The 14,391-nt window shown below is 53.4% G+C and overlaps 2 protein-coding genes across 3 annotated transcripts in view; one reads left to right on the forward strand and one right to left on the reverse strand.

Moving 5' to 3' along the window:
• Positions 1-4,600, forward strand: part of Iglon5 (IgLON family member 5) — a 16,784-nt gene extending 12,184 nt beyond the window's left edge. Inside the window, exons 5-8 of the mRNA XM_021168690.2 lie at positions 738-872; positions 1,045-1,165; positions 1,657-1,811; positions 3,189-4,600. Of these exons, the coding sequence (XP_021024349.1) occupies positions 738-872; positions 1,045-1,165; positions 1,657-1,811; positions 3,189-3,277 (500 nt within the window). The 3' untranslated portion in view covers positions 3,278-4,600. The remainder of the gene's footprint in view (positions 1-737; positions 873-1,044; positions 1,166-1,656; positions 1,812-3,188) is intronic.
• A 1,176-nt stretch (positions 4,601-5,776) lies between these two features.
• On the reverse strand, positions 5,777-14,202 carry Vsig10l (V-set and immunoglobulin domain containing 10 like). Of its 2 annotated transcripts, XM_029479860.2 has the most exons (10): positions 14,092-14,202; positions 13,193-14,005; positions 12,262-12,555; positions 11,857-12,141; positions 10,765-11,019; positions 9,893-10,171; positions 9,348-9,644; positions 8,829-8,942; positions 8,483-8,637; positions 5,777-6,974 (listed from the first exon to the last, which is right to left on the reverse strand). In XM_029479860.2, exons 1-10 carry the CDS (start codon positions 14,129-14,131, stop codon positions 6,915-6,917), a joined length of 2,592 nt encoding a protein of 863 aa, XP_029335720.1. In that variant the 5' UTR covers positions 14,132-14,202; the 3' UTR covers positions 5,777-6,914. The 2 variants fall into 2 exon arrangements, with proteins under 2 accessions (XP_029335720.1, XP_085697943.1); XM_085841817.1 differs by lacking the exon at positions 5,777-6,974 and having other exon boundaries at positions 8,414-8,637.
• Positions 14,203-14,391: the final 189 nt, after the last annotated feature.

A 14,391-nucleotide genomic window follows, 5' to 3' on the forward strand; every position in this document is an offset into this window, starting at 1 on the left:
ATCAGGGGCTCCCCTCTCTCTACCCACAGCCTGCTTAATGAGCTCTGAGATCCAGTTTCCCAAAAGGTACCACCAAGCTGCCTGACATATATTAGGCCAGGACATTATCTCCATCCCCAGATACCCCAGTCTCTGGACCTTCCTGCTTCTTTGCAGACCCATAATGACCATCACTGGGTCCCATTCCTTAGACAAACTGAGAGTGGGAAGCCTAGTCTAGCTTAATGTCCCTTCATCTCCCCCTTGGTGTCTTCTGAACCCTAAATCCTACTTGCCATAAGTTCTAGATGGTCTTTTGTGACCTCAGGTCTGTTAAAAAAGACCCCAGGTGTCTGTATTAGCAATCTCAATCATCAAGTCCGATTTCTCTGAACCCCCAAAGAACTCTGGACCCTCCCTGAATGTGTCTGTCTTTCCTGGATCCTTGAAAGCCAAAAACCAAGATCCTGGTTTCACTCCCTACTCCTAAGTGGGTCCCCTGAGCATGACATGGGAGAATCCAGATCCCTAGGTCTCCTGCACTCCAAATCCTAGGCCCCTTTCCACTGGGTTCTGAGCTCTCCAATCCTTAGCTTAGCCCCACCCTGCCCCCCGCAGGACCCTCCCGGCTCCTACTGACAGGGGCACTCCAGGCCCTGCTGTGCCCGCCCCGCTGATGTGTGTCCGTGTTGTGCCCGTGTTGTCCCGTGTTAAGTGTTTGTGTCCGGCCCCGCCCCCCATCCCCACCTCCCCCACAGACGGCTTCACCTCAGAGGGTGAGATCCTGGAAATCTCAGATATCCAGCGGGGCCAGGCCGGGGAATATGAATGCGTTACTCACAACGGGGTGAACTCGGCGCCGGACAGCCGCCGCGTGCTGGTCACAGTGAATTGTGAGCATCAAGGGGGCCACAGGGGAGGACCCTGGGTGACTGGGGAGGAGGGGTCTGCAGCATGATGGTGGAAGCTAGGTGGGAACTAGGATCTGAGGCGGGAGGGTGCTGAAATGGGACTCCGGAAGTCCTCATGCAGCAAGAATGTGCTCTGGCCTCTGTTTCTTTTCAGATCCCCCGACCATCACGGATGTGACCAGCGCGCGCACCGCCCTGGGCCGGGCTGCCCTCCTGCGCTGTGAAGCTATGGCTGTGCCGCCGGCAGATTTCCAGTGGTACAAGGATGACAGACTGTGAGGACTGCCCCGGGCAGGGCGGAGGGAAAAGGGAGAGGAGGGAGGTCCTAGGTCTGGGATCACAAAGCCAAGACAACCTAGCAGTTCAAAGTCGGGGAGTCCTGGGTCCTGAGAGACTAGGGTCCAACTTCTAGGTTATGGGGGATGGGGAGAGTTGGGCTCCTGGAAGACTATTTCGGGTACCGATATGATGAATGCTGGGATTGCTCATCCCCACCAAAGATCTGGGGTCGAAGGTCGATGCTAAGTGTCTGAAAGATAAATTTATAGAGACTGTCTGGGCTGAGTTTAAGAGACACTGGGGATTAGGGACGCACACTGGGAATGTTCTTGAGTGGCCCTGGTGTGTGGATACAGAAGCCAGGAGTCCCTAGGGTACGTAGCAGAGCTCGAGGTCTCTTGAGGAAGAGAGCCTGAGTGTATGTGGAGGAACTGGGCACTGCACCCCACGAGAGGCCAAGACCAACCCTGATCCTGATTTCTTACAGGCTAAGCAGCGGTTCTGCAGAGGGCCTCAAGGTGCAGACCGAGCGCACCCGCTCTATGCTTCTCTTCGCCAACGTGAGCGCCAGGCACTATGGCAACTACACCTGCCGTGCGGCCAACCGGCTCGGAGCGTCCAGCGCCTCCATGCGGCTCCTGCGTGCGTCTGCGCCGGGTGGCGGGGTGGGACAAGGCTGAGGGGGCGGAGCACGGGTGGGGCCGGGAGGCGAAGATATAGGAACAGTCCCTGACCAGAATATAGGCGACTCCAACAGTACCACAAAGTAAAGAAAACGATTCTCAGGTGGTAGGGTGATTGCCTGGTATGCACAAAGCTTTAGATAGACCCCAATTACTATTTAAAGCCAGCATGGCGGTGCACACTTGTAATCTCAGCACCCAGAAGGAGAAGGCAGGAAGTTACATAGTGAGTTCAAGGTCTGGCGACTCCCATGACCTAGTAGAAAACAATAAGCAAGTGGGCTGATAGACAATATCAAAGAAACAGGTATACATGAAAAAATATAGACGGAATTGAGTGTCATCGAAAATACTCAGGAGAAAAATATAGACCGAATCGAGACAGGGTCATCAGAGAAAGGGGAGCCCTGTGAAAGTCAGCAGAAGAGGGAACGGGTTGGGGGGGGGGTGCAAAGACACAGGAAGGAGGGCAGGCCTCTATTAGAGATGCAGCTCAGAGCCTCTCAGCAATGATCAGAGCTTCTGGACTTACTGTAGTGGAGGCCAAGGCCACTGGAGCCTGTTACACAGTAAGCAGCCTGTGGCTGACAAGCACTTTACTGCTGTTTGAAGGACAGCCGAGCACAGAGTGATGAGGAGGCTGCTTCAGGAATCCGTCTCAGCATCCCAAGCTCTTTGGGAGCAGAGCCCAGGGGGCTTTTCTTGGCTGGGTACAGATGGTGTGAGCAAAGAGAGAAGCTGGGTTGAAGGTGACTCTGAGCCAGGGACTTGTAGAGTGTCATCGAAAATACCCAGGACGCTAAAGAAAGAGGATCAAAAGTTCAAGTCCAGCCTAACCAATTTAGTGAGACCTTGTTGTGAAATAGAAAGTAAAGAGAGGTCTGGGATGTAGCTTAGTACTTGCCTAGACTCCCCCAGTGAGGGCATGAGAGTGTGAGTCAGAGGGAGAACATCTTCCTAGCATATGCAAATCAGTACATTCCCTCCCCAGCACAGCAAACAAGGTGGTATCAAAACAAAACAAAAAACCAAAAATGCACAAACTGTCAAGCAAACACAGCTGTCCTGAAGTTCCTGGTCCGCTGAGAAAGTGACTCCTAGAAATTCAGACAGGAACAGGGTAAAAGGAATCTCAAGGAGCCAGAAAGGAAATGGGGATGATCTGGGAGATATGGAGACCAAAACAGATGAGGGCAGCTCAGGGAACCCAAGCCCCAGAGAGTTCTGATCACACTGACCCTCAAGAAGCTGAAGGGGGAGGAAGCACCTAGGAGAGAGACATGCAGGGCCTCCCCATCATCCCAGCATCCCCCTGTGATCATTTTTCTTTCCCTAGGCCCAGGATCCCTGGAGAACTCAGCTCCAAGGCCTCCAGGGCCCCTGACTCTCCTCTCTGCCCTGAGCTGGCTGTGGTGGAGAATGTAGACACCATTCAGTACAGCGCACCCCCCCCTGCAGGGGGCCTCAGGCCAGGAGCGAGAGAAAGGGGGTGAGCAAGCGCCAGCCACGGGTCTCCAGGGGGACAGAAGAGCTCTTAGCCACAGAGGAAGAAAGAAGAAGAGGAGGAAGGTCTTTTAGAGAACCCATCACTGTGAGGGATTACGAAAAATTATGCATCTTTCTACAGCCATTCTCGCCACCCCCGTTCACGTTTCCAATTGTGACCCACCCCCAGCCACCCCACACCCCTCTCTTAGCTCAGGCTGTCAACTGGCTCGTGTGTGTGTGTGTGTGTGTGTGTGTGTGTGTGTGTGTGTGAAGGTGTGCTGGGGGAGGGAACCAGGAGGCACCCCTCTCTGGCACAGACTCCCCCATGGCCCCTGGCCATCCCTGCTGCCTGCCTCTCTTCCTTTGGCTGGAGGTAGGTATGGGGGGTTCATGGTGGAAGCTTTGACAAGAAGATTGCCAGCTTTCCACCTTCCCATATATGCATGAACACCTACCCCTTTCCTCCCTATTGAAGGGGCAGGTAGGGTGGGTGTCAGGTGTCACTCAGCCTTTGTGAATAGGTGGGGATCTCCATGAAGGCTGTTTCTCCCTGCTCCATCACCAGTTGCCTGCAGCCAGAAGCTCCATCACTGGCTCAGTGGCCTGAAACCTCCCTTGCCCTGTCCCTCCCCTCCCCTCCCCTGAACTTTCTGGCCCTCTTCCCGGGCCAATCGGTGCTTCCATTCAATTGATAGGCTAGTGGCACTTGTCACCTGTCTGTCTCAGTGCTTTGCCCCACCCATACCCCCAAGACTCCCCTTGGCCACAGTGGTACCCTCCAGCTGCCCTTGGGCCCCAGCAGCTGGCCCATAAGTATGGGCTCTCTGACAACCTGCTCCCTGGCCTCTCAACCCATAATACCTCCAAAGGCTGCTGTGACCACACACACACACACACACACACACACACACACACACAGCATGCATATATGCACGCTCATGCACACACATACACATGCACACATGCACGCACACATGCACACCAGCGACTGACCAGCAATAGCTCCTGGCTTCACCTGCCCCAGAGTCTGTAACTAGCAGCAGTTTCCCCGGAGTGGGCCACTGTCATCCACACAGGAAGCTGACAGGTTCTGTGTATGGGAACACCTCACCTTGCTACACGTCAGGCCTCACAGAGTTGGGAGAGAGGAGACACACAGACATTCTGAGCCCAGGCAGAGGCACCATGCCACCAGCCCAAAATCCAATAACCACACACCCAAAATCACACCACTCCGAGCCTGGTGAAGACGAGGGCAGAGAGGGGCAGGGGGGCAAGGGGCAGTGACTGTACCTCAGACGGGGGCGTGGGCCCCATCCCACATTGTCTTCCATTCCCAGGGTCCGGGATGGGGTGGGGAGGGGGAGGGCGGCAAGGGGAGGTGGGAGGGGGGCCCTGGGGGCCGTGTGTTCCAATTCATGGGGAGTGTTGAGACCACCACACCAATAAACGCCTTTTTCCAAAGTCCCCGCCTGTGGAAGTCAATGTCATTGAGAATTTGGGCAAGTGGACCGCAAAGGAGGTATGGTCATTTGATAGAGAATCCCCAGTGCCTTTCCTAATTCTGCCTGTTTGGGAAGTGAACTTCAATTGGCTGGTCAAGGAGGCTCAGTGTCACACCCTGAGGATGCAGGGTAACTCTACCTATTCTGTGCAGTGGAGAGGGCTCAGCAGGTAGCAATGAGGAAGAGGCCAGCCTATGAGTGAAGTAATGACAGCAATTCAGAAAAAGACAAGGGGCAAGGCTGGAGAATCAGTCCAGTCCAGAATGCACCTTTAGAGCAGCTGGATCAAAATCTACCTGACGCCCTCTCTCCCACACACAAGCAATAAAACCTGTGTTTATATAAACTAACTTGTGTCAGGCTTTCTGTTGGCAGTGATTTATAAAAAAAAAAAAAAAAGACACAAAATCTTGATTTTTTTTCTCCCTTTTTGTATATACAGTACTAGGGATTGAATTCAGTCCTCACTATGAGATTCTAGGCAGGGGCTCTACCACTGAGCCACGCCCCCAGCCCCTCACTGGAGGATTCTAGGCAGCTACTCTACCACTGAGCCATGCACCCAGCCCCTCACTAGGGGATTCTAGGCAGGAGCTCTACCACTGAGCCACACCCTAGCCTCTCACTGGGAGATTCTAGGCAGCTGCTCTACTATGGAAACATATCCTTAATGTTTTGAGAGAGGTCTCCCTGGGAGACACTGGCCTTAAGTATGCGATCTTCCTACCTCAAGCTCCCAAGTGCTTGTGCTACCCTGCACTACATGATGCCCGATGTCTGTTGCTTGCAGCCATAAGAATCCTCACTCTTTTAACTCTAAATTTCCCATGAGAACTCTTGTTGGAAAAGGAAGATATATTTTGCCAAGGATAGGAGCAACACCAGTAGCCCTTCGCAGGCACTAGCACATTTCATCAGTCCACGAGTATTTATTGAGTGCCTGCTCTATGCCAGGCTATGTTTCTGCTGGGATACGTGAGGTGTGCGCCTCCCTGAGCTCTCAGTTCAGAGAGGGAAAGTTATCGATATTCATCGTTATACACTCATGGGATGAGAGGAAGCTGGGGACTGGGGAGAGGGGGGAGTCCGTCTAATGTGGTAATGGCTACTTCAAGCCTTGATAAATCAATGACGTGGGAAAGAGAAGTGTCCAGGCAGAGCAAACTCTAGGGACAAATAGCTGGAGGGTATGTGTGTGTGGTTGGCAGAAGGCTTATGGAAGAGAAGTCACAGGGGTTGACAGAGGCCAAACCACAGGCCCAAAGGTTAAAATGCACAGACTGAAGGATGTTGAAACACTATGTACAGCCCACAGAAAAATTTAGAGGGGACAGTGAGTAGTCATGGTGTACATGGCTGTCATCTCAGCTCCCAGGAAGCTGAGGCAGGAGACTTAAAATTGTCTGTAACAATTAACACAGCAAGGTCTGTGTTATGGGATCCTTTCCCCAAAACAAACAAACAAACAAACAAACAAACAAACAAACGGGAGGAAAGAAAGAAACAGAAAGGAGTGGGTGAGGTGGCTCTTGCCTGAATTCCAGCACTTGTGGGACTGGGGGAGGAGAGACACGGGTTCAGGGCCAGTCTGGGCTATCTAGGGAGTCTAAAGCTAGCCTGGGCTACATGTGATTCTGAGTCAAATAAAAAAGCAAAAAGGAAATCAAGAGATGGGGAGGGAGCCCGGTATGGGATACGGATGCGGATGCATTAGATGATGGATGCGAGTCTCTGGAGGCTGAGGGGACGTGGCCTGGAGGCAGGAGAAGGTAGCAGCCTTTGCAGACACTGTGGCCAGGCTCCCCTTCCAGCTTGGAGCTGGAAGCCCTACATAAGGCTTCTGAGTTTGTGCCAACCACATTCATCTGTCTGCAGGTGGCTCTCCTAGTCCCAGAGTCACATTGGTGCCCTCAGATGCAAAAGGACAATTTGTGTCTTCTGAGACAAGTGGGAGACAGGAAGCCTCACTCTTAGGGTCCAGTCCTCAGGCATACGAGGCTCCATGCTGCTGGACCAAAGCAGGATGTTGTACTCCGAACACTTCATGGAGAGTGGGCCACTGGCTTTTGTCACACCTGGGTGGCTGCCCGAACAGTCCATGGGCTGCCACCTGGACTGGGGCTGATGACCTGGAAGAGAGGCAGGGTAGGAGGTGACTTCAGGGAGTATCCTGGGTATAAAATGACATGCCCACTTACCCTATATATAGCCTGAGCCTTTCAGAAACTAACCGAGGGACTAGAGAGATGGCTTAGCGGTTAAGAGCACATATTGCTCTTACTGAGGACTGGGGTTCAATTCCCAGTATCTACCTGGCAGCTCATGACTCTGTAATTCCAGTTTGGGGGAATCTGCTGCCCTCTTCTGGCCTCTGGGAGAACTACATGCTTGCATTACACACGCATGCAGGCCAAACACTCTCACAGATAAAATAAAAATAAATCTTACAGGAAACTAGCTGAGTTCCTTCTCCTCCCCCTTCTCTACCCCTTACTTTCTCCCTTCTCTCTTTCTTATTTGTTTTTTGTTTGGTTGGTTTTTGTTTTGCTTTTCTGAGATAGTCCTGTTATAACACCCAGGGTGACCTTGAATGGGCAGCAATCTTCCTGCTTTAGCCTCCCTAGTGCTATGAGTACAGGTATGGACCCTCTGTGTACCAGTGAAAAACTGTTCAGTCACCCTGGGAGTTAAAGCACTCACCAGCTCAACTTTTATGGGAAACAAGGTGGGAAAACAAGGAAATTCCATCCACCTCAGAGTTTAAAATTTTAAGTCTGAACTAATTTCTACAGGAAACAGAAGTCACATCTCACTCTCCTTGGGAAGATAAATTAGAATGTATTATTGTTTTAGTCAACATAAGGGCTGGGCAAGAAGTCCAACTACTGGTATTCAAAACAAACAAACAAACAAACACCTTGAGGGGTTAGTGTTGTTACTCAGTTGGTAGAGTATCTGCCTAGAATATACAGGTCCCAGGTCCCACCCTCAGATGCACATAAGCCAGATGTGATGTCTACTGAACATAAGAGGTAGAGGTAGGAGGATTCCTAGTCATGTAGCCTATGATACATAGTAAAGCCCTGTTGTCAAACAATCAAATGATACGTAAGTGCAGTAAGGGTTATTGACCTGTGTGTGCTGGCTGGTTTTATGCCACCTTGACACAGACTTGAGTCGTCTGAGAGATGGGAACCTCAATTGAGAAAATCTTTTCACAAGCTAGGGCTGCAGGCGTACCTGTAGGGCAGCTTCTTAATTAGTACTTGGTATGGGAGGACCCGGTCCACTGTGGTAGAGACTACCTCTAGGCTGGTGGTCCTGGGTCCTATAAGAAAGCAGGCTGAGCAAGCCAGTAAGCAGCACTCTCCATGGCTTCACCTCCTGCCCTGTTTGAGTTCCTGTCCTGGCTTTCTTGGTGGAGAACTGTTATGTGAAAGTGTAAGCCAGATAAAACCCTTTCCTCTCTCCAAGTTGCTCTGGGGGGCATTTAATCACAGCAATAGTAACCCTAATTAGGATACTTTGTAAGTCATGAAGAAAAACCAGGAGAAAGACATTAGAAACATTAGAACATTCCTTTCTCCCAAGAAGCTACTTGTCCCGCACAGTGGGAGGCAACGACATCCACACTCACTTGTTGGGCCTTGGCTGGGTGAGGGCTCTGCATCTTGGTTTTGATGGGAAGGGGCCGTGGGGTCTGCACTGGGGTCAAACTCTGTATCTTTTTTGCTGGTGGGGTGAGCACAGGAGCCAAGGTCAGGGAGTGCTGCTTCTTCACAGAAGTCCTTCCTGTAAGAGAAGGACAGGAAACACATGATTGTTCCTACATGCTGCTCTGGTCAGTGGGACAAGAAGGTGGTCTCAGAGGGTGATAGGGAGGTGGGACTGTTTTTTAATGCACTGGCTAGCCCGTGGCTCAGCTTCTGCCTAGGGAAACTCCCAGTTGGCCCCAGTTGCCTCTTCCCAGGCCCCTCTCTTACCTGGGTAATGCCTCAGGCAGCAGATACATAGGATGAGAAGGCCAGCCAGCAGCGCCAAGCCCAATAGGGAGCCAAGGATGATGCCAGCGATGGCCCCCGGACTCAGGTCAGAGCCTGGAAGACACACACCAAAGGGAGGCAGGGAACAGGACCCAGGGATGCTCGCTCTTACAGTTGTCTAAGCCCCCAGCTCACCCTTCCTGGGAAGATTCATTAACTCTGAGTTCAATCCCTGGGACTCTCATGACAAAAGGGGAGAACTGTCTCCCTTGAGTTTTTCTCGGAACGCCATATACACACATCATAACACATGTATATCCACACGTAAATAAATTGATAATCAAATAAAATTTGAAAAGACATGAGAGTATAGATACTTGTTGATTCAAGACAACTAGGTGCTGGGATGCTGTCACAGAAGCCCCCACAAGACTAACAGAAGAAAAGGGTCTGATGCAAAAGACTAACAATGGCTGGTCAGATGAGAGATGCAGGACAAGGTACCACAACTCAACTTACCTGCCTGGTAGACTCGGCTTTGGGATGGGGTCCCTGGCAGAGACCCCAAGATGGGCAAGATGCGAAAAGTCCAGGTCCCAGGGTTCCGAGGAGGGAGTGGCACTATGGCTGATCGTTCCTGAGGGCCCAGAATGAGCAGGGAGACCCAGTCTCTACTCATGGTGACTCTGTCCACTTCAGAGCTATCTGTCCATGCCTGGATGTGAAAGCCAGTGAGGAGAGTGCCTCGTTCTACATCCCAGGTGAGCACTGCAGCTTCCTGGGCTCTCTGCAGCCTCCAGGAAGAAATGGAGGGCCCTGGGAAGGAACGAAGGTAGATGCTGAGGATCTGATGAGAGACAGGGAGGAGGGATGGCCTGGAAGAGGAAGGTTGTGATCTGAACCCCTGGTTCTGGGAAAGGATGCTTGGATACCTGGGTCTAAGGGAAGGGGCCTGGGTCTGAACCCCTGGACCTGAGAGAGGGTGATTAGAGCCTGGACACCTGGGTCTGAGGGGAGAGGGCTGGTTTCTGAACATCCGTGTTCTTGGTTTGGGTGGAGCTTACCTGTAAGGGTGATCTGGTTGCCTCCAGCACCCAGTGCACTGCTGCACAGCACAGAATAATTCCCCAGGTCCCAATCCAGGCTGAAGTTGTTGATGAGGAGCTTTCGGCCATCCTGGCTAAGCTGCAGTCGGCCCCCACCACCTGGAGCCAGGGGCCGTCCTTGCCGAGCCCAGGATGCTCTTGAGGGTGGGGGACAGCCAGTGACCTCCAGTGCCACCACCACATCCCCTGGCTGTGTCTCCTCTACTATCGGCTGGAGCAGCACTTCCTGGGGGGCTTCTGTTGGTGCGACAAGTCCAGTTAAGAGAGACAAGACCTTATTGGATATGAATAGCCAAGTCCTGAGTCCTTTGTTAAGGCAAAAAGGTAGCAAATGACCCCCTCCTCTGTGACCAGATGAAGATCTGTTCATTCATTCATTCATTCATTTTCTTGACAGCTTTTTAAAACATTTAATTATTGTGTGTGCATCTGCCACTGAAAGTATGCAGTGATCAGAGGACACAGGAGTTGGTTCTAGCCTTTCACTACCAGGGTTCTGGGGATCAAACCTAGGTCATCGGGCTTGGTGGCAAGTACCTTTCCCCTCTGAGCATCTCGCTTTTGATCACATGTCATAGGACTCTATGCTGTTTGAGGTTTCAGGAGGTAGCTCAGCAGATAAAGGCAATTGCCACCAATCCTGACGACCTGAGTTCAAGCCCTGAGACTTACATGATGGAAGAAGAGAACCAATGCCCAAAGAAAGTTAAGTTTGGCTTTCCTAAAATGAGTAAAGTTCTTCTCTCTGGCCTTTTCCTTAAACCGCAAAGGAGCAAAGGAAAAGTCATCCACTTCCCTTACAGACAGTAAGGAGGCCCAGCCCCTCTCACCCGGGATGATCGTGCATGTACGTGTGGCCACCAGGTGGCGGGCCAGGCAGGTGACAGCGACGCCGCTGAGCTCGGGGCGGGCGGGGACAGTCACCAGGAGCATAGATGGCACCGGTCCCGCTCGGACGCCTTCAGGAAGACCCTGGAACTGCAGGGAGGCTGCAGGGACCCCGCCAGGCCAGGAGCAGCGAAAGTGGAGGCTGCGGTCCACAGGACCTCCTTCCACTGAGCATTGTGGGGCTCCGGGGGGCAGATCTGCAACCGACGAAAGACTTTCCAGCCTTAGCTCTTCCATCTTCCCCCATCCCGCCTCTACACAGGATGCTCCACTCCTCCTCCAGGTTTCGCTCCGCCTCTTTTCCTAGATAGCTCCATCCTCCTGCGTGGTCTGGCCTCTTTGTGACTCCCTCCCTTCCACGCTCATGGACCCTACTTACTAGCCTAGGAGGCTGACTAGACCTTTCTCTTTCAAAACTCGCTCTGCCATTTAACTCTGCTGCTCACTGGATTGAGAATCCTTCTCCAGGGCCACCCACCCTTGGCTCCTGCTGGTTCTTCCCCATCTTCTTGACACCTTCACTTCTTCCACCGGTAATCTGCAAACCCATCGGCCCCGCCCTATGCACAGGACTTTGCTTGCTCCGTCCATTAGCAATTGGGGAGTGTTCTACCCTCAGATATCCCTCCTCCTACAGTCCACGCCCACCTAAATTGTCCTCCCTCCTCCAGGCTAGACCCGCCCCTTGTCCCGCCCTATAATTACGCCTCTGCTCCGCCCGGATGTTGTCCCACCTCACCTATGAAGGTTCCTGTAGCTTCACTCTTTCCCTGGTGGCCTTGCTTACTTGAGGTTTTCTCAGAAACTGCTTGCTAGCTCCTCCCTTTCCTGGCAGCCACGTCCATCAGCAGCTATTTCCCTAATCTTCACAGCTAGCTTGGCATCTTCTCCAGCAGCCACGCCCACCGGTAGCTGCCCTAGCTCCTCCTTATTGGCGCCTCCCTCCCTGAAGGGCACGCCCCCTTGCTGTCTCTTCTCTTTGCTGACACCCAGGGCTCCATGTGCTTCTGCTGGACAGCCCCTACTGCTCTTACCCGCCACAGTGAGGTTGAACACTGAACGCCGGCGGTGGCCAGTGCGAGGGTTCGCGGCGATGCAGGCGTAAGCGCCGCCATGGCCTGGCCCCACAGCGGGCAGCAGGAGGCGAGGCCCCGCAGGCACTGCGGCCTCTGTGGGGTCCGCCAGACTCCACGCGATGTCCGCCGGCGGCCGCGAGGGGGCCGAGCAATGCAAGGTCACATTGCTGCCCGCAGTGACGTAGAGCGCAGGACTGGCATCCCGGTCCGAGGAGACCCTAATGACAGGAGCGTCCGGGCCGTCTTGGGTGTGGGGTTGGGGACAAAAAAAGGGGGTTGGACTGTAAAGAACTCACAGACATTGGGGTCACTTCTCCCCGGGGATTCAAAACTTGAATCCTCAGGTGACATTCTCCTACTCACAGAAAACACTGACGTCAGCTGCAGCTTCGGTGTGACCAAAGGGGCTTCGGACCTGGCAAGTGTACCGGGCGTGGTCGCTGCGTACGGGACGTGAGATGAGCAGCTGGTCCCGTTCTGTGCGGATGCGAGGTGGTTCTGCGCCTTCAGGGTCTGAGGTGTCCAGAGCTCGTCCATCTCTACTCCAGCTCAGCCTCCCGCTACCTGGGTTCCACCCCACGCAGCTTAGCCGCAGCTCGGCTGCTCCTTCTTCTGTCTCTGGCGCCCTGGGCTGTACTGACAACTGGGGCAAGGGCTCTGGAGATCCAGAACAGTCTTTGATGAGTTGGAGAGCCCATACACCAGAACTCCATCCCTGGGCCATAAGTCTCTGCCTCCTCAGTCCTTCCTCTCTCCTCTCTCCTCTCACTGCACCCAGAATCAGAGCTCTCAGTCCTCCTTCCTCTGATCCAGGGATATAGACCCCAGCCCTCCTCCCTTGGACCCAGAGGTGCATACCTCAGCCCGCAAACTTAGGTGTCCAAACCCCAATCTTATGCCATCAGTCCCTGGACTCCAGACTCCAGCCCTCCTTCAGACTCTGAGGTCAAGACCCACCCCCTCTTCCCTCAAACCCAGGGGTTCAGACTTCAATCCTCCTCCTTCAGACCTGAGTCCAAACCCCAGTCTTAATTCCCTCAGTCCCATGGATTCAGACCCTAGCCCTCCCCCCTTACACCTAAGTGAGGTCCAGGCCTCTCTCAGACCTAAGAGTCTAGCTTAGACCTTCTCCTTCAGACAAGGTGAGGTCTGGTCCCTGCCTTTGTTCTTATCCCCACCCACAGGCTCTTTCTTCTAGGAAAGAAGCGTATTCACACAGCACAGACTTGTCCAGAGGTCTGCGAGGAGAGCAGGCACTCGGCAGCCTGCACTCTGGACCTCGGACCCCACTTACCAAATACACCCACCACAAACTCGCGAATCTGCTGGGAGACTCCTCCCCTGATGACCTCAACTGTGTACACCCCTGCATCATCCAGCCGGGCAGAGGTGAGTTCCAGACCCCCTCGAATCTGGTCAAATCTCAGACGGGCTTGATGCATGGGATCCAGACTGATTAGTGGAGCCTGTGACCCCAGACCCCCAGCTGCCAATACCTTGGAACCCCGGCGCCAGACCACCAAAGGAGCAGGGGGACTGGAGCTGGGGACCGGGGTCAAGGGGAGCCTGATGGTGGTTCCTACTAGCACAGCCAGGGGTCCCCCCACTTGCTGAGGAAAGCTTGCAGCTTGGCGAATCTCTGAAGAAATTTTGGATCCAGGGTTCTGGACCGAAAGTTCAAGGTTGTGATGCTCCAGGGATAGCTTTGAACCTGAGGCCTTAGTAGGTACTTTGGTGTCTGGAGTTTGAACTGATATATGTGAAGCTGGAGTCTTGACGAGGAAGGGAAGCCCAGAGTCCTTGTCAGGATCTTGAGAATCTAAACCATCAAGAGACACTCTGGAAGGAGGGGTTTCAGAGGAGGTGACATCAGGGCTGAGATACTGTTCCCCAGCGGAGACATTGGTCCTGAATAATCCAGGCACATGGCTTGAATTCAGCCCCTGAGGAAACTGGTTGGAATCAGGGATTCCAGCAGAGGCTTCTGAACCTGGCGGCTGGGGGTGCTGGCTGGAGGAGACGTTTGAAACAAAGTCCCGAGAGGAGCCCACGGAGTGTGAGGAGGAGGCAGAGGGTGGCTGGAGGGCAAGGAGCTCAGCTCTGAAGGCTGCAGAGGAAAGGAGGGAGGGGAGAGCATTGAGAGAGACTGCCAGGGAGTGGGCTGCTGGGAGGAGAGGGGCACAGGGAACTTACCCAGGAGTAGGAAGGGCAGCAGAGCCCATGAGAGGCCCATGGTGATGGTCACACTCCAGAGAGGACACTACACAAAGATCCACAGCTTGCATTGTCCCAGGTCTGACAAGTCCAGCAGGAATGGTTGCTTAGCTTCCTGGGTGGAGAAAGGAGACAAATGTGGGAGGTGCCAGCCAGGGTCCCCTGGCATGATATGGTAGCTGAGTGGCCCGCTCCACCCTTCTTGTCTTCATCAGAGGTTGTATGGAGAAGCCCAGGCTGAACCTCCACTCCTCACCCCCAGGGCGAGGCAAACTCCCA

This window comes from Mus caroli, unplaced genomic scaffold (assembly GCF_978045245.1).
Source record: "Mus caroli unplaced genomic scaffold, Mus_caroli_1 scaffold_8, whole genome shotgun sequence".
Lineage (NCBI taxonomy): Eukaryota > Metazoa > Chordata > Mammalia > Rodentia > Muridae > Mus > Mus caroli.